General features: G+C 36.6%; 1 protein-coding gene and 1 long non-coding RNA gene across 2 annotated transcripts in view; one reads left to right on the top strand and one right to left on the bottom strand.

The window, feature by feature from the left end:
• Positions 1–529: 529 nt before the first annotated feature.
• Positions 530–27,644, bottom strand: part of CDH20 (cadherin 20) — a 300,334-nt gene continuing 273,219 nt past the window's right edge. Inside the window, exons 9-13 of the mRNA XM_074208681.1 lie at positions 27,303–27,439; positions 24,410–24,531; positions 18,444–18,561; positions 13,647–13,898; positions 530–1,199 (exon numbers count right to left, since the gene is read on the bottom strand). Of these exons, the coding sequence (XP_074064782.1) occupies positions 694–1,199; positions 13,647–13,898; positions 18,444–18,561; positions 24,410–24,531; positions 27,303–27,439 (1,135 nt within the window). The 3' untranslated portion in view covers positions 530–693. The remainder of the gene's footprint in view (positions 1,200–13,646; positions 13,899–18,443; positions 18,562–24,409; positions 24,532–27,302; positions 27,440–27,644) is intronic.
• The window catches only part of LOC141503437 (uncharacterized), a 36,340-nt gene continuing 15,225 nt past the window's right edge, over positions 6,530–27,644 (top strand). Inside the window, exons 1-3 of the long non-coding RNA XR_012472844.1 lie at positions 6,530–6,866; positions 13,338–13,876; positions 20,443–20,551. This is a non-coding gene — a long non-coding RNA (uncharacterized LOC141503437). The remainder of the gene's footprint in view (positions 6,867–13,337; positions 13,877–20,442; positions 20,552–27,644) is intronic.

Below are 27,644 nucleotides of genomic sequence, written 5' to 3'. Positions count from 1 at the left end.
CCCCTTTCCCCCCATGCAAGGTAGATAGAAGCCTAACCTTGTTTTAAAAGGGTGTGTGTTTGTGTGTTGTGTGTGTGTGTGTGTGTCTGTATTTGTCTGTGTGTATATGTCTATGTGTCTGTGTGTGTGTTTAAAGAATTTCACAAATCCCAGAACAAGTAAGATTCATTTCACACAAAAATACTGAGATCTCAGTTTCTTGTTTTCTTTTGTGTGGGTTGATTTCTGTGGTATGGTGAGCTAGCAAAATCCCTAACTGTAAAATAAAATAAAGTGAATGTGGAAGTATGGTCATATCTCTGCTAGCCATTACCTCCCCCCACCCTCCCCATTTGAGCTGAGGATTAATATCTGTGTCCATAAGCTTCTTTATGATCCAGGAAGAAAAAGTTCTGCTGTGAAAGGAAACCCCATAATGCCACAACAATTGGATGTCAAGGCTTTAAATACAGCCATAAAAAAGGACAGTGCCCTCCCCCCATCTTTTGTTTTGCCTTTCAATTACTTAATTTAATCAAGTAACCTGATTTAGAGAGCTCTTCCCCATCCCCTCCCCCATTCTCCCTCTCCAGCACAGTATTGCTATTTTAGAAGACCACACCCATGTTCACAGAAGCATCTGATGAGAATGGATCTGTATTTGGACGTGCACTGCATTGTGGAAACGCTGTGGCCCCTCTCCCCACCAATTTGTTACCACAGTGGCCCATTGCCTTCTGTCACTCCATACATTTCTGCCAACTTTCTGAAACGTGGTCCCCAGTCTGTCAGGAAATCATAGCTCTGGTCTGAGTCTGAAGTGACTGACTGTAATGAGCTCAGGGACCCTGCCACAGAGCCATCCCCCTCAAACATGTATGTCTGGAGGGAGTCAAAGGGAGGGGCCCACAGATCCATGTCAGCTTCATAGAGCTTGGCCAGCACATAGCTGTGGACATTGCTGTCCATGGTGCATGTCTGAGGTACGTATCGAGACAGACTCTCAATCTCGGGCAGCATGTCCTGCCTCATCTTTGCCGGTGCCCCTGTCTGTGCCTCCCGCGGATTCCACATGGCTGCTATGTCAAAGGCTTCTGTGTCTTCCTCCCCGCCTCCTTCATCATCATAGCGGACAATGTTCTCATGTATGTTTTCCTCATCATCAATGATGTAGGGCTGCTTCCTATGCCGCCTCATGGATAAGATTAGCAACACCAGCACTGTGAAAAGCAAACAAAGTGACTGACAGAATCAGGATCTAAAAGGATCTTGATAGGCTGACACAATGGTTCAAAGAGCATCTCATCTATCTCTGTAGTTTTAATCTCCTTTAAATTCTATTCTTAGGCTAAAAAAGTCAAAAATACAGATAAGGGGAGGCTTTAGATAATTACAAATTAGATCTGGGAGCTTTAGATAATCACAGATATATTATGTATCAGTAGTGTTATGTGGCAGCAAAATCCTAACATAATCTTATGCTGCTTTCTCTAGAAATATTAAAGCAAAGCCTTGTCAAGGATGTTGTAGAAGGGAATCTGACATCTGACCTTTTCATCTGGATGTCCCATAGGCAAATCAAACTCAACATGGCACAAATAACATTCACAATTTTCCCCATGAGCTTCTCTAAACTTGTCTGTTTCAACTGAGTTCTTCATCAGTTTTCAGTCATTAAGTTTCATAAGCCTGGAACCATCCTTGATTCTTCCTTCTCTTTTTCCTTCCCTTAAACAACCATCTTCTATGCTCATCAATTATACATACATATATATATATATATATATATATATATATATATATATATATATCAGTTCACTTCTTTTTTTTTTTTTGCTTAACACTATTATTACCCCTCAATACTTCTCATCTGGACTATTTTAAGTTTCTTAATTGGTGTTCTTGCTTCTAGTCTATCCCTTCTTTAATCTTCCACACAGTTGCCTGAATAATCTTCTTATAGTACAGAACTGACCATACCACTCAACTCAAAAATCTTCAGTGGGAATCATTTCCCCATAGGTCTAAAAATAAACAAACAAACAAACAAATAAATAGAGAAATGAATGAATGAATGAATGAATGAATACATCGTTTTGTATTTAAAGTCCTTCACAATCTGGTGTTAACCTATCTTTTCAGACCAGGGCAACCATCATATACTTTGCATCACAGCAAAATTGGCCAGTTAACTTGCCATCTTCATCACCTCATCAACTTTGATGGATTCAATGATCATTGGACAGTGGATAAAGCCCCAGGTCCGAGTTGGGAACACTTCACTTTCTGAGTTAAAATCTGGTCTCTGACACCTACTACCTGTGTGAACCTAGGCAAATCATTTAATCCTGCTTGCTTCTGTTTCCTCATCCATAAAATAAGATGAAGGAAATGGAAAAGCACTTCAGTTTCTTTGCTAGAAAACGCTCAAATGGTATCATGAAGAATCATAGAAAATTGAAATATTAAATAACAACCCCAATTGATAAATAGTCAAGAAATATGAAGAGAGATTTTTTGATGAAATCAAAACTATATATATAATAATATAAAAATACTCTAAATCATTATTAATCAGAGAAATGCAAATTAAAACCTTTGGAATATCATTTTACTCTTTTCAGACTGGGCAAATGGATAGATTTTCTTCAACTAGGCTAAACAATCTGTGATATATGATTGTGATGAAATATAACTGTAATATAAAAAAATGATATACTGGTTGATTCAGAAAAGCATGGAAAGATTTAGACCGATGAAGGAAAATACTATCCATCTCTAGAGAAACAACTGACAAATAGAAATATGCATGGTATGGTCTTATACATACATATATATGTATATATCGATATTTGTGTATACATATACATATGGTTATAGATATGTTTGTACATATATATATATATATATATATATATAATGTTTAATTGTAGTCTTCTCTAAAGTAAGTGGAGAAGGGAGGGGAAAAATAGAGAACAAAAGAAAACCTATAAGGGAAGCACTGCTTTGAAAATAATGTATAGTAATTACTTCATAGATTTTCTTTTTTCTTAAAATAGAAATCTATTTATATTGAATCCTCTTATGCCCTGCTGAATATGTGGGAATATATGTTTTTTCTTTTTTTCTTTTGGATTTGTTTTAAATGAAAAAAATCAACAACAAAGATGATTCCCAGATTATATACCTGAAGGCATATCAAACTCAACATATGTGAACCAGTACCCATCATATTAATCCCATCTCCAATTCAACCCTTTTCCTAACTTCCCTAAGACTATAAAGGACATTCCCATTGTTCCAGTTATAACCTGTGTTACATGCCTCACAGTCAACTCCCCTACATAAGCCTCAGTTGCTAAAACTTATTTCTAGCTCCACAAGATTTCATGTATTTTCTTTCTACTCATATAGTCAATTTATTTCAGGTCCCCTCCCCTCTTGCCTGCATTTTTGCAATAGTTTCCTAATTTATCTCACTGCTTCAATTCTCTATCCCCTCCAATCCTTCTTCTGCATAACTTCTCAAGTAATTTTTCTGAAGTGAAGTCCTGCCCATGACACTGATCATTAAATTCCAGTGGCTCTCTATTATCTTTAGGATTAACTATAAACTCCTTTGGCAAAAGCTTTTTGCAAGCTATCTCCTTATATTTCTATGTTTCTTACCTCTTATTTACTGCCTTATGCATTGCTTTTAAAACCTTAATTCATTGATACAGTGAATGGAGTGCTGGGCCTGTAGTCACAAATCTGACCTAAGATACTTGTTAGCTACGTGACCATGGGCAAGTCACTTTACCTCTGTCTGCCTTTTTCCCCCCAATTATGAAATAAGAATAATAGTAGTAACTACCTTTCAGGGTTTTTGTGAGGGTTAGATTATATAATATTTGTAAAGTGTTTAGCACAATTCCTTCCCCTTCTGCCAAACAACCCTCTCAAATTAGCAGCACAAGTATCAATATCACCATTTTATTAAGTGTAACCATTTATTGACATTTCTTATACTCACATACCCCATAAAATAATATTGTCAGGTAAACCCCAAAAGTCTGTTACTTTCTCTCTTTTTTAAAAAAGGTAGAAAATAGAAATAATATGTGTTTTTCTAATAACCTACCATCCTCAGAAAGGCATGCTTTGAGAAAAGTAATTATGCTTTGTTTTGGGACTAAGAGAATGTAAATCACTTGTCCTAAGGTCACTCATAGTAAATGTCATGACCAGGACTCAAATAAGTTCTCTCCCTTTTTTCTTGACTTGTCTCCTTGCCCTTGTCCCTTTTCTTTCCCTGCTTCTTCCTTCTCTACCTCTGTCTTTATCTCTGACTTGGTAAAGGGAGATTCCATATTGATGAAATCGTGAATCCTTGTTATAGCAACTATATCTGTAACTATATCTATAATCTATACACTCCTGAGAGTTAGTGTGGAGTAGAGAGAATACACACATATATAATATATTTATATTTATATTAATTTTTTCCATAAAAGTATATCCTATTTATGAATCATTTTATGTTGAAAATCAGTTGACCCCAATTGATAAATGGTCAAAGGCTATGAACAGATAGTTTTCAAATGAAGAAATTAAAGATATATATGAAAAGTGCTCCAAATTATTATTGATTAGAGAAATAAAAATTAAAACAACATAGAAGTATCAACTCATACCTCTCAGATTAGCCAAGATGAGAAAAAGGGAAAATGATCAATGTTGTAGAGGTTGTAGGAGGATTGGGATGCTGATGCATTGCTGGTAGAGTGGTGAACTGATCCAACCTTTCTGGAGAGCATTATGGCACTATGCCCAAAGAGCAATAAAACTGTTCATACCCTTTGACCCAACAATTCCAATTGTAGGTCTATATCCAGAAGAAATTTCAAAAAAGGGGAAAAGTCCTACATGTTCCAAAATATTCATAGCAGCTCTTTTTGTAGTAGCAAAGAATTGGAAATTGAAGGGATTCCCATCAATTGGGGAATGGCTAAACAAGTTATGGCACATGACTACTATGGAATACTATTGCTCTATAAGAAACCATAAATGGTCAGACTCTAGAGAAGCATGGAATGACTTACAGGATCTGATGCTGAGCTAAGGGAGTGGAACTGAGAACAATGTGCACATCAACAAAAATAGTGTGAGATGAATAAACTTGATGGAAGCAACTCCTCTCAGCAGTTCAGTGTACTAGGACAACTGTATTAGGCTAGCTATGAACAATGTTATCCCCATCCAGAGGAAGTAAATCAAAACAAAAGAAAATACATACACAAAAAAACCCCAATGCTTCAGAATCTGACAAACGCTTTATAAAAATTATCTCTTATGAATTTCTTTCCCTTAATTCTAATGTCTCATGCTGAAAATAACTAATCTGTAAACCTGTTTAACAAAATATGTATGTACAATGCTAACTTGACTGTTTGCTGCTGAGGGTTGGGGGGTGGGAAGGGAAGGTGGAAGGAAATTTTGTAATTTAAAAACATACATGTGCATATGGATGAAAATAAAGAAAATTTTAAAAAAATCAGTTGAAAACATTTCTTATCCTCATATAACCCATATAATAATGCTTGCCAGGTAAACCCAAGATGTCTAGTACAGTCTGTTAAAAAAAAAAAAGTAGAAAATAGGAACAATCTTTATTCTTCCAATAACCCATGATCCTCAGAAAGACTTTAAGAAAAATAATTTTACTTTTTCTTGGGGGGGGGGAGGAGAAAAGAGGAGTATCCAATTGTATATAAGAAATATAATGTACATGAGAATTGCAATAAAAATCATAATATATTCTAAGTTATCTAAGGTAGATATTATGATAGTAACTAAGCAGGATATGCTTTTAAGATCAGACCTTGAAAAAGACCTTATCCCAAGAAATGTATTCTTTCCAGGACATGCTCACTTTCCAGGACATGTTGGGGTTTAAAGGCAAGATAGAGATAATCCTATTGAGCTGCTTATCTCTGTGACTTTAAGACATTTTCTGGAAAGTGTGTTGAGATTTTAGCTATAGGACTTCTGTTGAGAGAGAGAGAGAGAGAGAGAGAGAGAGAGAGAGAGAGAGAGAGAGAGAGAGAGAAAGGGAGAGTATTTATGTGTGTGTGTGTGTGTGTGTGTGTGTGTGTTTTGTTAGAGCTGGGGAACAGTGAGAGCTTGACAGCCATGGAGAGTCACACCATACATTTTATCCAATGGGAAAATAGATAATGTGATCATATGCATAGCTAGAGATTAAGGATTGAATATAAACTCACAAAATTATTTTAAAGAACTTAGGATGTGAATGGAATATTTGTAAATGCCAATTAATGCCACAAATGCCTAACATTTTCATTGTATTTTAAAATCAATCAACCAGGCAGCATATATTTAGTGGATTCCTACTGTGCCATCAGTATTGCTACGATGTGGGAAGAAAAGAATCTTATAGCAATTCTTGTCCTCAAGGGGCATGAGTGCCAACTGAGAGAGAAAATGATTGAAGAAGGAAATTTGTAGTCTAAGTAGGGAAAAGAAAATGAAACAAGAAACCATTAGCAAACACAGAGGACAGGTAATTGGAAGGTGCAAAAAATGCTTTACATACTTTATGTCATATGGTTCTCAAATGTGCCATGTACTAATATTAAATATGATAATGACATAAACATGATTATAATATCATATATGCAGCAGCACTTAAAGTTTATGTGATATATAGGTTCATGTAACTTGTAAGTATCTGCCTCAGGATTCAAATGCATGTCTTTTTTTTGACCTTGAGGTCTCGGGCTCCATCCATTGAAGAACCCTGCCTTTAAGCACCAAGAAGTGATTCTGAAGTTCAGAGAAAGGAATGATCCATAAGGACATTGAGGAAAGGCTTTAAGGAGAAGGTAGGCCTTAAATTAGATGCTGAAGGTTGGGTAGTAGAATTTGTATTCATTTTAAGGGAAAGAATAGAGCCATTCCTGGTAAGAGGAACAACACCCATGTATTGTTATTTAAGTGGAAATGCTTGAGTTGTATTTATGGAGCAGTGAGAAATCTGACCCAAGTTGATTGAAAGGTACGCATTATGAAATAATGGAAAATCAGGTTGGACAGGATAATAATAGGTATGAACCTTTCCAGGCTGAAAGTGTATATTGTATGTAATATAACATTCAGAACTCAGTTTATCCCAGGTCTAAAGACAGAGTTTCTAGATCAGGTCTGCAAAATCCATTCTTTGTCCTCCTTTCTGCCCTTCCTAGAACATTCAAGTGATCCCATATTCCTTTAGGACAAAAACCTGTTAATCCTATTAGGTGTTCAGCTCAGAATCTAGTATTTCCAAACATGCTTCATGAAATTGTGTAGAACTTCCAACAGTTTCAAGAATATATAGGAAATTTGAATTAAGTAGGAGGAAATTCTCTCTACCAATGGAGACCAGCCAGCAACTCTTCTTCAACTTAAAAGTCTTAGAGTTATCTGGGGTACTGAGAGGCCAAGTAACTTAATCAATCAGTCAATAAACATTTATTAAGTGCCTGCTGACATGGTGTAAGCAATGGATTTTTAAACAAAGGTAAAAGACAGCATCTAATCCCTAGGGACTCATAGTATTTGTATGGACACAAATTCAGAGCTTCCTGCTTCTCAATCAAATTCTCTTATCTTCTAAGGAATATTGCGTCTCAAGCCTCAAATGATGCTTTGAAAATCACAATCACTAGGTCTTCGGTAAAGTGGTCAAGATCAGCACAACATAATTGAAAGGCCTTCCCCTAAGTTGACATCCTAAAATGGAACGCGGCCTCAGCAAATCTAATGTGACCCTTTCCTCAAGAGGTCTGTGAAATGCATAGAAACCTTCCTGGTAATGAGGAGCAGCTCAGAAGAGTGGAAAATAAGATCATTTTGAAGGGGCAGGTTGACTGCCATCAGCTTAAATGCCACCTGTGACCTGCTCCTTCAGGAACCTCCTGGGGGCATTCTGTGCACTGAAATGCAGACTCTTGAACTCCATTCCTTGCTTTAGCAGCCTCTTTTATGGGTCAGGTTGAAGTAATTATAGAGACCCTATTTGACTGAAATAACTAATGCATGAAATATGAAGTTTCTTAGAAGAATGTAAAAAAGGCTTCCCAGAAACTATTTTTTTTTTTTTTTTTTTGGTGAGGGTTGGCAGTCTGGGTTCTCAGCTGATACAGTAAATGACTTTTCATTCCTGCTGCTGTTTGCAACATTCAGCTACCTGAGTGTTCCTCATGCCATCCTATGGGTATTTTAGGAATTGCAATAAGATTCTCTTCCTCTCTATTATCAGTGGTAGGAAACAAGAGGAATCGGAGAATAAAGAATATTAGATCCGGAAGGACCCGAGGAGTCATTGAGTTAAACTTCTTTTTTACAGATGAGGAAACTGAAACCCAGATTTTTCCAGCTCCAGGATTCCTAGGATTTCCAAAGTTATTTGGGGATCTGTATGGTGTGGCAGAAAGAATACATGACTAAAGAGAAGATCTACATCTTCTAACTTTCACAGTTAGGATCATTTACACAGCCAAATCATTTAATCTCTGTAGGCCCAAGTTTTCCTATGTAAAAGGAATTTGATCTCTAAAGATCCTTTGAGTTATGCTAGCATGAGTATCCAACCTTTTAGCTCTTCTGGATCCCATCACCCAACAAAAACTTGTCAAGGACTGCATATAGAATTTGATATTTCTTTATGACTACAATATAACCCATATTTCCAATGAGTATAATAATAAAATGTAATAATGATGCATAAATGGGCTTTGAGAATCACATGCAGTATATGGGTTGTGGGTTAGACACACTTGTTCTGTGACTTCCTTTAATGGAGAATTAAATTTTTAGGATAATATATTTAGATCTGGAAAGAACTTTGGAGGACATTGAGTTCAATCCCTTCATTTTACAAATGAGTAAACTGAGTCTGTTGTTATTTATTCAGTCATTTGTTTCACTCTTGTTTGACACCATTTGTGACCCCATTTGGAGTTTTCTTTTGCAAAGATACTGGAGTAGTTTGCTATTTCTTTCCTCTCATTTGACAGATTAAGAAACTGAGGCAAACAGAATTAAGTGTTTTGTCCAGGGTCACACTGCTAGCAAATATCTGAGGCTAGATTTGACTTTGGGTTTTTCTGACTCCAGGCCCAGCACTCTATTCACTGTATAATTGTATCACTTAGCTCCCCCCCCCTTTTTTTCTTTTTAGGTTTTTGCAAGGCAAATGGGGTTAAGTGGCTTGCCCAAGGTCACACAGCTAGGTAATTATTAAGTGTCTGAAACTGGATTTGAATCCAGGTACTCCTGACTCCAGGGCCAGTGCTTTATCCACTATGCCACCCAGCCGCCCCCTTAGCTCCCCTTCTTGAAAAAACAGGAATATTCATATAGAGAGGAGTATATTTAGAAAGTTATTTTTTCAAATGTTTATTAAAATAGAAGGTAATATCAAAATTTTTTCTGCTTATTAATAGAGGGCATAATTAAGAACAATGGAAAAAAGTTGAGAAGCAGAATTATGCTCAGGGTGGGGAAAACTTCCTCATAGAATAATCCAAAAGTGAAGAGGGATGTTTTGATAAGTAATGAGTTTCTTCTCCCTTGAGATCTTCAAACAGGTCTCATTAGCACCTTTGCCCCTGGAGAACATCCTCCCCTACCCTTTCTGACTTTGTTTTATATGTTGGCTTCTCCCATCAAAATATAAGCTTTTTGTGGGTAGGAATTCTCCTTTTACTTATTGCAAAGAATTTTATTTTTCAGTTGTGGTTTGATTGGGCTAGATGGGTCATTGAGGTCTCTTCCAACTCTGAAATACTGTAGGCCTCTCCATGTTACTTTTCAGTGTTTTCATGTAGAAGCAGGAAACTTCTTTTCATTTGATTCTGTTGGGACAATGAAAAGCCTAATACAGCCATCTATACCTTGGATATTTACCAACTGCATAAACAGGTGACCATTTACATCTTTGATGTTATCTAAATACTTCCCAACTCCCCAAATCCACTTGTAAAGTGTAATAATCACTACCTCAAACTTCTCTCCAAATCAAGAATGACAATTGTTTGAAAATGTGTATGTATTACAAACATTTTCTTATTTTTCAGGATCATATTTAGGTTTTGAGAGAGGCTGTGGAAGAAAAAGTGGGAAGGGTAGGGGAAGTTCCTTTGTCATAGAGGAAGTCTTATATTTAATAATAGGTCATTATTTACACCATTCTTTATAGTTTACAAAGAACTCTTCTCACAATAGATAACTCCAATATTATCTCTTCTTTTTTAGATGAACAAATAGTTTAAGAGAAATAAACTGTAAAGTAACATGGCAAGAATGCAGTAGAGACAACCTTGGTGTCTCATTTTTCTTTCTATCTACAAGTCTGCCTCCATAAAGGAAGTCTGGTTAGTGGTGTGATTTGATGGCAATAGAAAAAAAAAAAACCTCAAGGCCCCAACTATCTCCTTTGAACTTTTGGTGATCTCTTAAATTCTACCTAGCATTAAGGATTTATTTTCTCTTAAAGTACACATATTCCTGGGAGGGATAACTCATTAAATTGTTGAATAAATGCTTGCTGATTGACTGATTATCAATCATTAGAAATTTCCAGCTGGTACTTGCTGGATTAAAGAACAGAACAGGTGAGTTTTGACAAGGGAAACAGAGGTCCAAGGAAGATAGAATATTTGGGGAAGAGTGGCAGTACAAAATTCAAAAAGGGGAAATAAGAGGAGAATCTTCTTTAGAATAGGGTCTACAGTCTTGTACAGACTTTGTACAGATTTGTACAGACATGTACAGACTTATCTTTGTAGTTGCCATTACCTAGGACAATGAGTCAATATATATTTTATGTTTGAAAGAAACTGAAATGACTGCCAAAGACAAACTCCCCTTCCTTTATGACTTTGCTGACTGCCCTCTTAACTGTTTACTCAAATGGCTCAGATGGATTTGTATTTGTGACCTCCTTAATTTGGATGTGTCCTCTGACTTCCTAGCCATGCTTGCCAATCCTTGCATGCTCCTTGTTCATGTCCTCCAGAAGTCAGTCACAGGGGATCCACCCAGTGTGTTAGGAGACGGGCTCCCATTTGATACTATTTCTTGCTCTCTTAATGACTTTCCCATCTTCTCTTCTCAGAAGCTTCTTAAGAGACAGTGAGGCACAGGGGAAAGAACATAGACAAGAAAGCCTAGGTTCAAATCTCAGCTCTGCCATCTATACTTTGTAATTTTAAGTCACTTAATCCCTCTGGGTTTTATCTCATCTTTTTTATTAATAGATGGTTGAATCATCTAGCATCTTAAGTTCCTTCTAACTGTGATTTCCATTGGTTTTCAGAGCTCTTCAATGGTTAAACACTGTAGCCTTCTCATACTCCCTATACCTTCTTCCTTGCCCACTGGGGGATGCTTATTTTTAATTCTTTGGAGAATGTTGTATTCCATGTCTTGCTGTCATACAGCAAAATTAATAGGGACACTTGAAAGACTGACTTCTAACCTCGTAATGGTTAATTCATGCAGAGTTTCCCACCCCATGAGAATGTCATAAATGAGTTAGAAACATATTGGGGAAAGAAGGCCAGGACACACTTGATATAGTTCTGAGGTCAGTGAGTATCTAAATGGACACATGTTTCGCTATTCAAAATTAGTTTAATATCAATTGTTGTTAAGGAAGTAGTTGGTGGTAAGACTCTGAGGTCCCCTCTGTTTCTTGAAACTAGATAAGGTAGTTTTTTTTCCCCCATGTGCAGGCGTTAGAAATTTGATCTCATTAATTTTATTTACTTTGGGTTTTCTGTTGTTCTCTAATGTTTATAATGAAGTCGTCATTCAAAACAGCTGCCTCCATTATCATCCTTTGCCACATGAGTGCCCACAGATTCTCTAGTTTAAGTGCCAGGAATATGCCAGAGATAGATCTGGTAGTGCCCTCCCTCCCAAACTACTTTGTTTTAAATTATTTTGTATATATTTGTATTTATTCACTTTCTATTTATGCTCCCTATTTATTTATCTTTATTTTTCCCCTAATACAATGGAAACTCCTTAAGTATAGGAGAGAGCTCTTAAAACAGTACCAGATGCCTATATAGCAGGTTTTTAAGAAATACTTGGAAAATTATTCCAAAAAATAAACTATAAAAAAAATACTGAGTACTATCCCTGCTTAATAAACCCACCTGCCATTTATAAGGGAATTTAAAGTTTACAAAGCCCTTTTCCTACATTATTTTGCTGGGTCCTCATAACAACCTGCTGATAAGGAAGTTCAACCTATATGCCCATGCTTATCTATCTGGCAAGTTTCTGAGGTGGTATTTGAATCCAGGTGTTTCCTGATTCCAAAACCAAGATTCTTTCCATTATACTTTTTATTTATTTATTTTTTATTTTTGGAAATAACCCAAATTTAGCAGGTAGCAAATACAGTGAAAACCAGGGAGAAGGAAAGATCTAAACTGGTGCCTAGTCTCTGCCTTGCCAATCATTAGTTTTGAAACATATGGTAAATTATTTTACATCTCTGTGCCTCAACTTTCTCATCCATAAAATGAGGGTTCAAGAATAATAAAAGTGAACATTTCTCTAAGTGCTTAAAGGAAAACCCACCCATGGAAATATCTATAAATATCTACATATTTATATAGATTCAAGAGATGATTCTTTATCTAAGAGAGGTGAGTTGGGATCACTAAGAGAAGCATGAAATTTTCCAAAGGCAATCCAACCCACTTTCCTCTTCCTGGAACCAGTTAATTGACCTTTTGTCATATCCACACACATACATATATGTGCAGTATATATATATATATACAATGTATGCATATGTTTATATAAGTATGCTCAAGTATATATATATGCATAAACACATAAACAAACACACTTATTTATAAACATATATGTTGACAGATGAGTTCTAGATGCCAGAGGTAGAACTGATAGTGCCCTCTCTCCCAAACTACTTTGTATTAAATTATTTTGTATATATTTGTATTTATTCACTTTCTAGTTATACTATCTATTTTTAATAGATATTGCCTCATTTGATTTTTACACTATAAATTCATGAGTTAGATGGTCTTTTAAAATTCTATAATTCTGATATATTGCTTTGAAAGCATTCTGAAGTATATTGCAAATGTTCCCATTGGGTCATCATAATCCCTCTTCTTCAACCTACCGCTCCAGTATTACAATATATTTATTTTTTCCATTTTGTGCAAACTAGGGTTCAATTAAACTGGTTTATATATTCTTCTTCATCATCATTATTCAATTCATCTGAATGCCTGGAATGTATGTTTCTTCTCTTTTCTGTCTTTTAGAGCTCCTGTCTGATTCTTTGTGACCCCATTTGGGGTTTTCTTGGCAAAGGTATTGGAGTGGTTTGCCATTTCCTTCTCCAGCCCATTTGACAAATGAGAAAACTGAGGCAAACAGGATTAAGTGACTTGCTCAAGGTCACACATCTAGTAAGCATCTGAGGATGAAGGATGAGCCTTCTTGAATTCCGGCCAAGTTCTCTATCCACTGCTGCACAGACTTCTCCACCTATGATTTCCATGAAGTATTAAGATTTCCAAAGCTTGTCCTCATTCCTTAGGATGGAGTGGATTAGGACAATGGCCACTTACCTAGGAGCACAAAGATGCAGGCAAGGATGGCGATGAGGGCCCCCCTGCTCAAGCTGACCGGGAGCATGTAGGCCTCAGCACTACAGGACATCACATCCCCTTCCTCATCACAGCTGCACACCTGGACCGTCAACGTGCCCGTGCTACTCAGCATGGGCCTTCCATTGTCTGCAATCAGGATCGGGAGGTAAAAGACATTCTGTTCCTGCTGTCTAAAGCCAGATCTCCTGGTAAGAATCCGGGCAGTATTGTCTGGTTTGGGAAAAAGGAAAAAAAAATGTTGGGTTGTGGGGATAGAGAGAAGAGGGAAAAGATAGGAAGAAGATGCACAAAGTGAATTCAATTTTTCTGATAGGGGAAGAAAGAAGAGAGGAGAATGACAGGAAGACAACAAGCCTCTGGGTTGTTCTCTCCCTGGTTTTGCATGCATCAGCATTTGGCCTTTGTTTCCCTGTATGATTTTTATTTGCTTCCAGGCAAAACATTGAGACCTGGGAGGCAGGGCCCTTTCAGGAGTGTGTCCTGTCCTTTGTGACATAAACTGCCCAGGGCTAACTGTCAGCTTTCAGATCTCACCAAAGCATCTTGGGGATGGCCAAACTAAAATGAACAATCAAGGGCAGCTCTGTCCCAGCTCATTCCTGTTCAGCAGCTTCAAGGCCTCTCAGCTGCTTTGAGCCTCAAGTTTAAAAAAAAAAGGAAAGGAAAGGAAAAGAGACTAAGGAGACCTCAGTGAGCAACCCTGGTGATTGTGGCAGATTGCTTATTTCTGTCACATTCTGGCTTGGCTGGAGCTCATGTCCTTTACTATTTTCTTTTTTTGTCCCTTCAAAGGCAGCCATCAAATGCTCTTGGTGCCTTTGGAAAAGTAGAAGTCTATTTGAAATCTTCTATTCATAGGCTAATGCCACTTTCCCATGGGTGGGCTGCAGGGATATGTGGTATGGCGGTGGCAGGTAAGCGAGAGCTGAGCCTCACCTCTGATTGTGAAGGGTTGAGTTCAAACATCTGATACATATACTAAGCACATGCCAGGATGTTAAATCACAAACATTAAAATCCTAGATACAAGGATAGCTATTATCAGGTTATCATTTGTCTAAAACCATAATTATCTAAGGAAACTAAATAGCAAAAGTTTACCAAATTTCTTCCAATATAGTTTTGAACTATATGCAATATAATGTTCTCTAATAATTTTCCCATATTTCCAGTATTCTTCAAGCATGTCTAAAGTATAGAATAGGTTCACTTTTGCCAAAAACAAATAAATTTGAGGAGAGGAAATGCTTGAGAGAATAATTTGAACACAATGATGCTAAAAAGTTCAAGTAGTTAATTAGCCTAACAAAGTCAGTCCTCTCTCTCTCTCTCTCTCTCTCTCTCTCTCTCTCTCTCTCAAGTATTAATGCTATAGTCTGCTGACCTCTGGTCTAGACTAAAGTATGTAGATGAATGGACTTTAAACTCATCTGTCAACATATTTATTTATAAATAAGTGTATTTGTGTATGTGTTGATGCATATATGCTTGAAGATACTTATATAGACACATGCATACATTGTATGTATATTGTACATATATGTACGTGTGTGAACATGACAAAAAGTCAATATACAGGTTCCAGAAAGAGGAAAGCAGGCTGGATTGCCTTTGCAAAAATTCATGCTTCTCATATTGATCCCACTCGCCTCTCTGAAATAAAGAATCTTCTCTTGAATATTGTATTCATTTTCCCAACCAATATCATGATATCATAAAACTGTAAGTTATGGAATTTGAGTCTGAAGCCCAAAGTTGAGAATCACTCAAAAGATAGTAGTAGTTGTCAAAAGGATGCAACACATTATAAATGAGGAATTTGCATTAGAAGATGTATAAAGTATGGCATGTGAAAAATGAATGGACAGGTCAATGAATGAAAGCAAGAGACACCTGATTGACAAGACAATTACTTTATTGATAGTCTCACATATCAGAATGCTTGAAACATATGGGATGGACTTCCATGGTAAGTGTATGCAAAGAACTTTATGACCATCACATAAACTGGTCAGAATTGATGGGTTATCATCTGCATTATTGGAGGGAATATCTATCTCCATGAGATCACAGATCTAATAGAACATTGGAGTATTTTCATCTAAAACTGCTTAAGTATGCCCTCCTGCATTAAAGCTTTTCATTGTGTTCTCAGTGGTTGGAGATAATAATAGTTCCTACTTTGAAGGTTGTTATGAGAATCAAATGAAATAATATTTGTTATGACAGGAAAAGGCCATAATCTATAAGAATTTTCTATCAAATTAATGTGGTTAAATGTGGCATTTATCGTGAAATATTATATTCTTTATGGTTTTTGACATTTGTATCTTTATTCCCCACTAGACCCCCAATTTCCATGGGACTAGGGATTTGTATCTTTTCTACATTTTCCATATCATGCTGTGCTACAGGTTAGGAAGACAACCAACCCAATAGTGTAGAGATGGGAGATAGAATGTTGTATGTGAGGAGAGCAGGAAGAGCAGTTTGATAGAGTATAGAATGTAGTTAAAGGGGAGAAATGCATAATAAGATTCGAAAGTTAGCTTGGGGCTGAATTGTACAGGGCTTTAAAAGCAAAAGAGAGGAGAAGCTTGTATTTGATCCTAAAGATAATAGAGGGCCCTTGGTATTTGTTGAGTAGGGTAGCAACATGATCAGAGATCTGCATTTTCTTTGAATGTAATGTCTTGTCACAAACACAGTGTGAATTTGGGAGTCTCAGATCTTTTCTTAAGTGTTCTACAGAAAAGTATACTTGTAGAGAAAACTGGCATAGGAAGACATTAAAAGTTTATGTTTTCTGTTGAAAATATGTTGACCTGTGTTTTTGAGACCCTTCCAAGGGATGAATCATTTCCTTTTCCTAGCTATCCTGCTCTTATAGCCTTTCATGTTTGGGTGTTGGCTTCAAAAATTGGTACTGGAAAGGGACCCAAAGTAACATAAGAAATCTTGGACATAATATTTTTTGCAACATATCTTTCTTTATGTAGATATAGTACTAAATGTCAGTGTGGAAAAAAAGAGCACAATCACTCTACAGACAATCTGATATGCCAGAAATAATTTTTCTTTTTTTTCTTTTCTATGATTATCTTTCTAAAACCTACTCTTGAGGGGTCAGGGGCTATTTTTGCAAGAAGGGTTCCCAGTAAAGTAGATAAATGGAAAAACATAGCTTCAGATCAATAAAATATCGGTCATGGAATATAGCTATTGCAGACTGAGGTTTTTATTGACTTTGCTATAGAATTATCACAGTGATTATGATACAAAATGGGGAAATCTGAAAAAAAAAGTAATTTTGATGTTTTTAGAGATTTGCTTCCATGAGATCAGCCTTTGTAGTAGGGGAGATTAAAGTAACTGGAAAATTACTTTAACTTTTATGACAACAAAAAGAATGCTGAATGGCAATCTACCTGTTAGCTGGACAATATAAAACTCCATGAGAGCAAAGACCTTAACTTATCTAATTTGTATAGTCCCCTGACCACTCACCTACCTCCAATTCTAGTACCATAATCGTCACAATAAGTACTGAACAAATTTTTTAGTTCTATTTGAGCTAATGTGTTTAAATGTGTATGTGGGGGGCAGTGTTTCATACAGAGATAAAAGTCTCTCCTATTATGAGTATTTGTTACTCATTGATATCCACTTTTTCCTAGGATTTTTACAAAATGAATTCTAGAGAGGATGCATGACTTGTTGGATAGAGTTGACCTCAAAGGCAGGAAGACCTGGGACTGAATCCTTCTTGTGACATACTGACTGTGAGATCCTGACTATAAGTTCACTTAAATTCTTAGTGCTCTAGAAAACTCTCTAAGACTATAAATTGAGAATATGTTAAACTGAATTGCTAAAGGGAATTTCTTCACCTTGGAACTCTATGCCAATGACATTAGAAGTGTATTCTACAGCATTAATGATGTGAAGGAAAAGACTAATTGAAGAGGCTAGTGTAAATCTGTAGACTTGGAAGTAGAAGGAAACTTAGAGATCTTTTTTCAATACTCTGTTTTAACTGATTAGGAATTGAGGCTCAGAGATATTAAATGATTTGTCCAAAGTTACACCAATTAGAAATGTTGTGATCATCATATCTTTACCCTTAATGATCTCTCTGTGCTTCTTTGATATTTTTTCCAAGATCAGAGTACTAGTTTTCCTCCTCCGTTCCTGCCAACCAAATGCTCTTTTCTGACTTTGCTGATTCTTCTTTCTGGTTCATTTTCTCACACCTTCTTTAAACTCTTTCTGCACATTAGTGCAGAGCAGTAAAGAAGCAGTAAAGAAGAATCACAACCAGTCAGGGAAATGAAAAGGAGGTTTAGAGCCAAAGGGAAAGGTGTTTCATCGCTTACATCCTGTGGAGAAGCCTTAAAAAGGCACAAATTGCCAAAAGAACAGCTAGATTCTCATCCCCACACCAGTTCAAGGGGCATTTCTTCTACCTTTGAGCAAAGCTTTATGAATTAACAGTGAGTCTCCCTTAGCTCCAGATGTACAAACCTGCAGCAAGCCCATCAAGGGAAGCTGGAGCTACTGGGACATGAGCATTCCCTTGTAGCTAGGAAACAGGCTTTAGAGAAAAATAGACCTAGTCACATGGCCTTCAAGTCCTTTCTCATCAGAAAGTATTATTTGGTGTTACTAGAAATAGCATTGTAATGGAAAGCATCACCAGGCCAACTTACAGAATGAGTAGTGCCATAGCTAACAGTCTGTGGCTACTCTTATTACCTTGATTGTCCCTTAGAGTGAAGTTGGGGTTGTTAGCTGCCTCAGGAGCCAAGCTGTAGTAGAAGTGCTGACCATCTTGTGGGTCATCTTGGTCTATTGCACTAACTGTCTGAATCAGCTAAGGAGGGAAAAAAAGGAAACTAGGTGAAGAAGATAGAACCAACTGTAAAACTCCCACAGCCCACAAAAGCATGGAGTTCTTACTCCCCAGTCAGAGGTTTGCTAAGTCAAAAAAAAAATGAACCACCACCCTCCTCACCTCCCCAATACAAGGTTCACCAAGACCAAGACCATAGTAGTCAGGTATTCTGTTTACTGTTGGCACTCAACAAATTAAAAGTCCTTATGTGAATTTACTGGGGAAAATAGCAGCCATGGACACTGATTCCTTATATAAATAAAAAACCTATCTTGAGTCAGAGTAAAGGGAGTAGATTAAAACAAAACAACTCTTACAGATTTTTTTTATAGAGTTTAAATTTCCCTATGCCCCTTCCCCTCCCAACTCTTAGAGCCATTCCTTTTAACAGAGTTTTTTTGTTTTAAGGAAAGAAGAACCAATAGTTAAATTTACCTAGCCATTTAAGGTCTGCAAAATGTTTTACATGCTAACTCTCTTGATCCTCCCAATATCTCTGTGAGATAGAGAAAAGGAGGAGGAAGGTTATCGGCTTTTATTAATTGCCAACTAAAAACTAGACACTGTGCAAAACACTTTTCAGATATTATCTCAATTGATAGAATTGAGGTGAGAGCTAATAATCATCCATTTTAGAGATGAAGCAACTGAGGTAGACAGAGATTGAGTGACTTTCCCAGAACCACACTGCTAGTACCTGAGGCTTGATTTGAATTTCAAATGTTTCTGACCCCCAAAACTCAATTCTTTGTCTACTGGACCACCCAGAGGATAAGTGATATATCTCTATCTTAAGGATAAGAAAATTAAGATTATAGGATCTTAGATTTCCATCTGGAAGATGCTTTAGAGAATGCCTAATTCAATTGCATCATTTTATAAATTTCTGTAAATGAAACTGAGTCAGAGAGAAGTTATGTGCCCATGGTCTCAAAGATAATTACCTGAGGCATAAGTCAAATTAATGTATTCCTTATTTCAAGTACACTATGCAGATCAGCAAATTAGAAAACATTCTGACAATATATGTGATGTTACACACACACACACACACACACACACACACACACACACACACACACACCTCCACCCCTACTTCTACAAAATATTTCTTTCTATTTCTTCTTTAGGGTCATGCTTGTTCTTTGAAATATTATAGTGTTTATTTTTTATCATTTTAGTTATTATGCTTTCCATTTGCTTTGCTGTAGTCATTGGGTATATAGCTGTTTTATTCTGCTTTTTTTGCTTACTTTTCTTTGTATCAAGTCAGCTAAGAGTTTCCATGTTTCTCTGTATTCAACATATATTCCTCTTACTGCAAAGTTCAGTATTACTCCAAATAGTTTTAGCCAATCCCCAATTGATAGATATTTATTTTGTTTTCTATTATTTGCTATCATAAAAAGTGCTGCCATAAATATTTTAATGTCTGTGAAACTTTGTGTGTGAATATGTATGTGTGTCTAAGTATGTGTGTATGTGAATGTTTACTGTAAGTATGTGTGTATGTCTATGCTTAGAAGCAGAATCTCAGGGTCAAAGGGTATGGATATTTTAATCACTTCTTTTGTGTAATTCCAAATTGCACTAATAATTGTACTAATTGTGTTGTTGTTTTTTATCTTTTATTCTCAAAGAAGACCATGACATCAGGGATGTGGTGTCATGACATGCAAGTGAATTAGATTTAAGGGAGGGAGGACTGTACAAAGATTCACTTTTTCCTTCTGGTTCCATTGGCCAGATATGGATCAGAATGACTGGAGATGGCCCTGTAGGTAATGGGAGAACTTACCCTTTTTTCAGTTAAGCTTTTTAACAGGCCTCAGTTTGACTGAGTTCTTACATTATTCACAGATAACTGGAGCTGTTTTACTAAAAAAGAACTTGAAACAGAACCTTGAGATGCCTCCTGCCTTCCAGAGATCTGAACACTGTCTGCTGTCTATGGTCACTCAAAACTTCAGTGAGTCCTTCCTTTCTGTTCAGTCTTTCCCTCTGAGAGCTTTCTCTGATTACATCAATGTTATATGTTATCATTTTAATATTTATTAACTCATTGATGAGCACTGATTTTACAGGTTAGAGATTTCTCATCTAGGAGAAAAATAGGATACTGAGCAAAATGGATAATGGATTCTGGGAAGATATAGATAGAAGTGGGGTTGGAAGAGGTTCTGCTAAGGATTAGGGTCAATGAAGCAGGAAGGGGAGAGAGAGAGAGAGAGAGAGAGAGAGAGAGAGAGAGAGAGAGAGAGAGAGAGAGAGAGAGAGAGAGAGAGAGAGAGAAGAAGAAGAAGAAGAAGAAGAAGAAGGAGGAGGAGGAGGAGGAGGAGGAGAGGAAGAAGAAGAAGAAGAAGAAGAAGAAGAAGAAGAAGAAGAAGAAGAAGAGAAGAGGAGGGGAGGGAAAGGAGAGGAAAAAAGGGAGGGGAGGGGAGAGAGACAGAGAGATGGAGAGAGAGAGAGAGAGAGAGAGAGAGAGAGAGAGAGAGAGAGAGAGAGGAAAATGGGCAATATTGGATATCCAATGAAAGAGATACAGGGGGGGGGGTGGCTAGGTGGCTAGGTGGCGTAGTGGATAAAGCACCGGCTCTGAAGTCAGGAGTACCTGAGTTCAAATGGCCTCAGACACTTCATAATTAACTAGTGTGGCCTTGGGCAAGCCACTTAGCCCCATTTGCTTTGCAAAAAAACAAAACAAAACAAAACAAAACCTCAAAAGAGATATAGAAAGGGAGCTGAAGGCATCTTTTGTGTAGTTTACAATTTTGCTTTAGATCTGTTTTGCTTCTGTACTTCTGTGTTAGGTCCCATAACTTTTAGCATCTTCTACCTACTGCTTCTACTCTGTTTTTTCTATTATCTGATACCTTGGTGAAGCTTTTCTCCCCTTCCCAAATACATTGCTTAAGATGAGGAGCTGCATGGCATAATTGATAGAGAGAGTTAACCTAAGACTCCTCTGACATTTTGACTGTGTGACTTTGGTTAAGTCCCTTAACTTTTCAGTGTACTAGGAAATTATATAAAACTATAAATTGCAGAGAAGTTGCTTACCTGCTTTGGGAGTTTCCTTACTTGGAAGATCTATAGGGCAATAAAGTCATCAGTCTAGTCCCCAATCAGTTGAATTAAGGGGGAGATAAATCAATCAAAAAAATGTTTTTAAGCACCTACCATATGCCAAACACTGTAAGACTTGGACTTATTTAATGTGTAGCTACAAAGATATGTATCTTCAATGCTACACATTTATCAAGAAAGGCCATTTTAGAATATTCAGCATGATACACAGATTTTTTTAGGGTAGAACGGTGAGATTACTATGTTTTAAAGGGCAAATCTGCAAGCCTATTAGGAATTCCCCCTTATCATTGTCCTAGGCAATGACAGATATTTTCATCATGCTACTTGGGGTATAATATGCAAGTTTCATTCTTGCTCTCAGTCATTCAAAAGTATCCTTTATGGGGATTTTCTGTCCATTCTTCAAGGTCACTTGGGGTAAAAAAGAGCACATTCACACTTTCTTAGAGTCAAAGCAGATGGCTTGCTATGGTCACTGCAAAAATAAGGAAACTCAACTTCATAAAAATAGCTGCATCTACAGGGTGATTTAAAAAATAGACAAAATAATCCCCAAACCTATTATAAGTCCTGGAATCTGATTCAAAGCATTCAATTTTCAATAGCCAGGAGGGAGAGAAAAGAATGTATACCCATTTAGGAAAGAGAGGGGACTCCCAGAAGTAATGACCTTCATGAGATACTTTGGCTGCTCACACTCTCAACTCTGTGATTTCATGTCACTAGTAGGTTATGCTTAAAAGTGAGTCCATTGTAGTATATTTTAAACAAGACTTCCAAAAGTTGTATTTGCTTAGGCAATTCCATTTAACAAGGACAATGTCTAAAGTCTGTGAACCTGTCAGAAAACATCTTTTTCCCCCCTTAAATCTCTCTAAGAAATATGGAAGTTGCAAAGAGTCACATTTAACTTGACATCAGGAAAACCTTTCTGGCAATTCTAGAAGACTGAAAGTGGATTGGGCTGCCTTGGGAAAGTGTTTGACATCAATGGAAGTCCTTAAGCAAGGGTGGGATGACCACTAGTCAAGTGTTTTGGGGTAGCAATTCTTTGTGGATATGGATTTGAGTAGATAACTACTTAGTTTCCCTCCAACTCTTAAAATTTGTGATTTTATGAAAAGTAGAGAATGTTTTATTTTTCTTTTAAAAAATATGACTTCTTAAATTCTTCTTAAAACTTAGAATCAATACTAATATTTCTTTAAAGTTTTCAATGTACTCTTCATAAATTATCACATTTAATCCTCACAACAACCCTGAGGTAAATGGCTTTTATTAGCCCCATTTCACAGACAAGGAAACTTCCAGGTCTAAGGTGGCACTATATGAAGTGACCAGCAAATTCAGACTCTGGTCTTGCTGCCTCCAAGTCTAGGATTCTCTCTACTATACAGCCCAGCACCTTTTCCTTCTCAGTCCCTTCTATGTTTCTAGGAGAATTATTATTTTTTTGAGCATTGATTGTATTATATGGGGCACCTGGAGTTAGGAAGATTTATCTTCCTGAGTTCTAACCTGACTTCAGACACTGACTGTGTTACCCTGGGTAAGTCACAGGTAGTATGTCTCCCCTTCACTACAGGTTTTAGATGGTGGGTAATCACTTAGGAATGTTCTATAAGGAACAGATTAGATTGAATTTTCTCTGATGTAAAAACAACAAAAGCAAGAAAAACAAAACAAGCAACTACCCTTGGAGAAGTTCCTGAAGGATCAGATATTTGAGGCAGATAAGCAGTATAGTGGATTAGGCTGGTAGTTTGGAAGACCTGAGTTCAAATCCTGCCTCAGATATTTAATAGGAATGTAACAAAAAGCAAATCACTTAATCTCAGTTTCCTCAACTGTAAAATCTGAATAGAATAGGGTTGTGGTGAGGCTTAAGTCACCAAGGGTTGTGGTGAGGCTTAAATGAGGTAATATTGGTGAAGAGCTGGGTACAAGTGCTCTTATGAAGTACACTTCATAAAGGTTTATTTTCTTTTTTCCTTATCTCTCAATGAGAAATCATCTAATCATATTGTTCTTCTAACATTTAGCTTGAGATATACATTGAAAGTTTGATAGTTTTTTTCTATTTTTTTGGAATAAAAGGAGAAATTTGAAGACATTAACACTTAGTATGTACAAGGTGGGTAAAGTGCCATACTACAGGTATTAGTCAATGAAAGAATTTAGTATACAAAGATAGTGAAATTGCCATTGGGAAGTAAAGAAGGGGGCAGAAATTAAGGGAGGCAGATAAATCATTTATTTTAATATTTTGCAGCCAATAATCTGAAGAAAAGAGTCAAATATTTTCTTCTGCCTTCTTTTTCCTCCAGCAGATTCTCCCTGAATTTCTTATTTCCCAGGATCAAGAACTTAAGCTAATGCTATTAGTTCAGCAACACCATGGTTAAATGGTCTTTTGTGTACTGGCCTGGGAACCTAGCCACTTTTTATATTGTTATTTTTAAGGAAGAATACATTTAGAACTCTGAGAGATTGATCTCCATGTACATTTTAGGACAATATCTGTAGTGGAAATGTTGAGGCTTAATATATGATTTGGTTTGTAATAATAAGATATTTGTAACAAGTGTTTCTCTGGGTTATATGCCTATTTTCTGCATTGGGACTTATCATCAGTGCAAAAAGACAAATCACAATTTCCAGAACCTGGCACAGTAGTTGGTACATACTTTTCATTCCTTCATTCCTTCAAAGACTTCAATCACAAGGGCAAACTCACCTGCCCGGCTTTGGCGTTTTCACAAACAAAAGCTTCATAGTATCTGGGGAACTCAGGAGCATTGTCATTCACATCTAAGACCTTTACTGTGACAGAAACACTTCCGATTTGTGTGGGATTGTCTGAAGAGAAAATTAAAACAGAATATGGAAAGAATAAATTATTCAGAGACTCAGTAAAAGTAACTTATTGAGGGAAGCAATGTATTTACATAGTCATCCTGGTTACTACTCCTAAGTAAATGAATGAATTATATACAAATACATAGCAATTTAATGATATACACCTAACATAAAACTGAGTTGGAATCAGTTAGGGAGCAATGAAAAACTGAGCAGAAAGCAGGGGGATTAGAGGGAAGAAGGAACAAGTTTCTAGACAGAGGGAGCAGACATGAGGAATGGCAGCTACCAAGTTTATCTAAGAAAAGATTCTGAATTCTTTTTTTTTTAGGTTTTTTTTTTGCAAGGCAAATGGGGTTAAGTGGCTTGCCCAAGGCCACACAGCTAGGTAATTATTAAGTGTCTGAGACCGGATTTGAACCCAGGTACTCCTGATACCAGGGCAGGTGCTTTTATCCACTGCACCACCTAGCCACCCCTAAGATTCTGAATTCTTGACTTAGCTTTGAACTTAAGATTGTAAATATATTGAAAAAATCAGCTTGAGCTCTGGGTTTTATTTAAGATAATGTGTGTTTTTTTCTGATATACACTCAAACTGAATAGCTTTACTTCTGTACTAAGGAGTTCTGCTCTGAATTATATTTCATTAAAATGTAAATAACTCAACATTTAAGGATTAAACTAAAAGTACGTCTGAGGATTTGAGAAGCCAAATATATGTACAGTGTATGAGTTGAGTACAATTTAGGGCCCAACTGGGTATATGAGTAGAACTTACATTTGAAATCACACATTGCCCCACCTTTGTCCCTTTTATGCTTTGACTCCCTCTCCAATTAGAGTAGAATGGAAAAGAACAAACATTGTGACTAAGCATGAGAGCTGATGGAAGGATGAGAAACTTCACCTTGTAGTGATGATGATTTAGTCATTTTTCCCAGAATCCCTTCTCAGCTTCCTATTCCTTTTCTTCCCCCCTTGCAGAAAGTACATCCTCTGAACATATGCCTTCCCCTATTACTTCCATTCATCCAACATTAGGAGGATTCTGTGTAACTTGTCAATTCCCAGTTCCATGGAAGAAGCAAAGTCTATATTTGGTCTCTTGAAGTATCTTCTATTTTTCTTTTAAAGCAGACTATTTTTTTAAGATAGTCTATTTCTTACACACTTCTATCATGTACAGTAAATATTCAGGTATCATAGAATCACAGCTCTAGAGCTAGAAAGGTTTCCAGAGACTATTTCATCTTACTCTTCATTTAACAGATGAGGAAACTGAGGCCTAGGGATGTTAAATAACTTTACCCAAGGTTACAGAAGTGAAAAATATTAGAGGTAGGATTTGAAGTTATTTCTTCTGACTCAATTCAGTGCACTAAACTGGCTCAAACCCATTAATTTTCTTTTATAATGATAGACCTATAGAAGGTCATCTAGTTCAACTTATGCTTGATTCAGTTCAATCAATAAACTTTTATTTAGCACCTACTATGTGCAGGATACTGTGATAAGTGCTGGGGAGATAATGAAAACAAAGACAATCTCTGCCCTCAAGAGCTTACAGTCTAAATGGGGACACAGTACAATAAAGGAGATAAGAAGGTGGGGGGGGATACCAGAGAACTGAGTTTCAAGAAGCTAAAACTAGGAAGAGAAGCAGATGCAAAGTAGAATGAGCAGGGAATTCAGCTTCTGCCCTCTATAAAGGAATGCATTGGGAGGAGTTTGATCTTACCCTCCAGCTTCCATTTTGGTTTTTTTTGGTGAGGCAATTGGATAACACTACCTCAGATGCTTGAATAAAAATATCATGTTCCCATTAATTCTTCGCTGCTTGTTATTTTGGTCAAATTATCTATGTTTTGAGTCCCACAAACATCCTGGCTGCCCTCATTTAGATTTCCTCTCGTTTGTTTATGTCCTTCGTAAAGGATGTCCTTCAATCATAATGAAAATAAGCATCCAGATATGCTCTAACTAGAATGGAGGAAATAGGATTATTACCATTATTACCATTCTGAACATTATACATCTTGAAATGTAGCTTAAGAGAGAATAGCTTTCCTAGCTACTGACAAACATGGACCTTTAAGTCTAGAAAACTGTGTTTAACTTATATGTATATATGTATGAAAATATATATATATGTGTGTGTATATATATATATATGTGTGTGTGTATGTATGTGTGTCAAGTTGTATATTTATCTCTACTTATTTCTATATTTATACTATACTGTCAACTCTTTAAAATTCAAGTATAGGAGCATATTTCTAAAAAATTAATTTCACCTTCAATTTAGCCTGTTGAAGTCTTTTATATTATGTACTGATATGGCCATGCAGATTGTTAGCTATTAGGCATCACCCTCAGCTTCATGGTATCTTATTAATTTGATAAGCATGTCTCTATATTTTTATCCAAGTAAGTGACAGTACTATTGAGCAGATCAGGAGCACAGACAGCCCAGTGGCATTCCACGAGGCTATTTCTTAATTTTAAGACATAGCCTAAGATCTTAAAATTTTAGCACTGGAAAGGACTTTAGAAGTTATCTAGTCTAACCTCTTCACTTTATCTAGGAGGAAACTGAGGATTAGACAGATTCAGTAGTTTCTTTCAGTAATATGTCTGACAGAGCTATAATTCCCATTTTCTTCTGATTTCTAAGCACATCAAAAATGTATATTCAACCCAAGTTCTTGAAATTTTTACATTCCAGAATATCCATTTTTACTCATTAAGTACCAAGCTATTCTACTTACTCATTTCCATAGCTAGGACGGTGATATTATGCCATGACATCTCCTCTCGGTCAAGGGGTCTTGCGGTCATAAGAGCCCCTGTAGTGATGTCAACATAAAAGAATCTCCCAGGGTCACTGCTCCTGTCAATTGAATATCTGTAAAAATATGTATTAGAAACATTATGTTTGCCTCTGCAAGAAAATAATGCTGAGTATCCCATTGTGCAATGGACCATGAAGTATATGAAGACATGGTTTGATGGATTCTTTAACAGAACTAACTCAAAAGGCTATCCTTACCAATACTGATTAAGAATTGTACCAACCTATATCATAGGGATGGTTTGAGGATGTCACTACA

This window comes from Macrotis lagotis, chromosome X (genome assembly GCF_037893015.1).
Source record: "Macrotis lagotis isolate mMagLag1 chromosome X, bilby.v1.9.chrom.fasta, whole genome shotgun sequence".
Classification (NCBI taxonomy): Eukaryota; Metazoa; Chordata; class Mammalia; order Peramelemorphia; family Peramelidae; genus Macrotis; species Macrotis lagotis.
The sequence above is the reverse complement of the archived record's forward strand: the minus strand, read 5'-3'. Positions and strand labels throughout refer to the sequence as shown.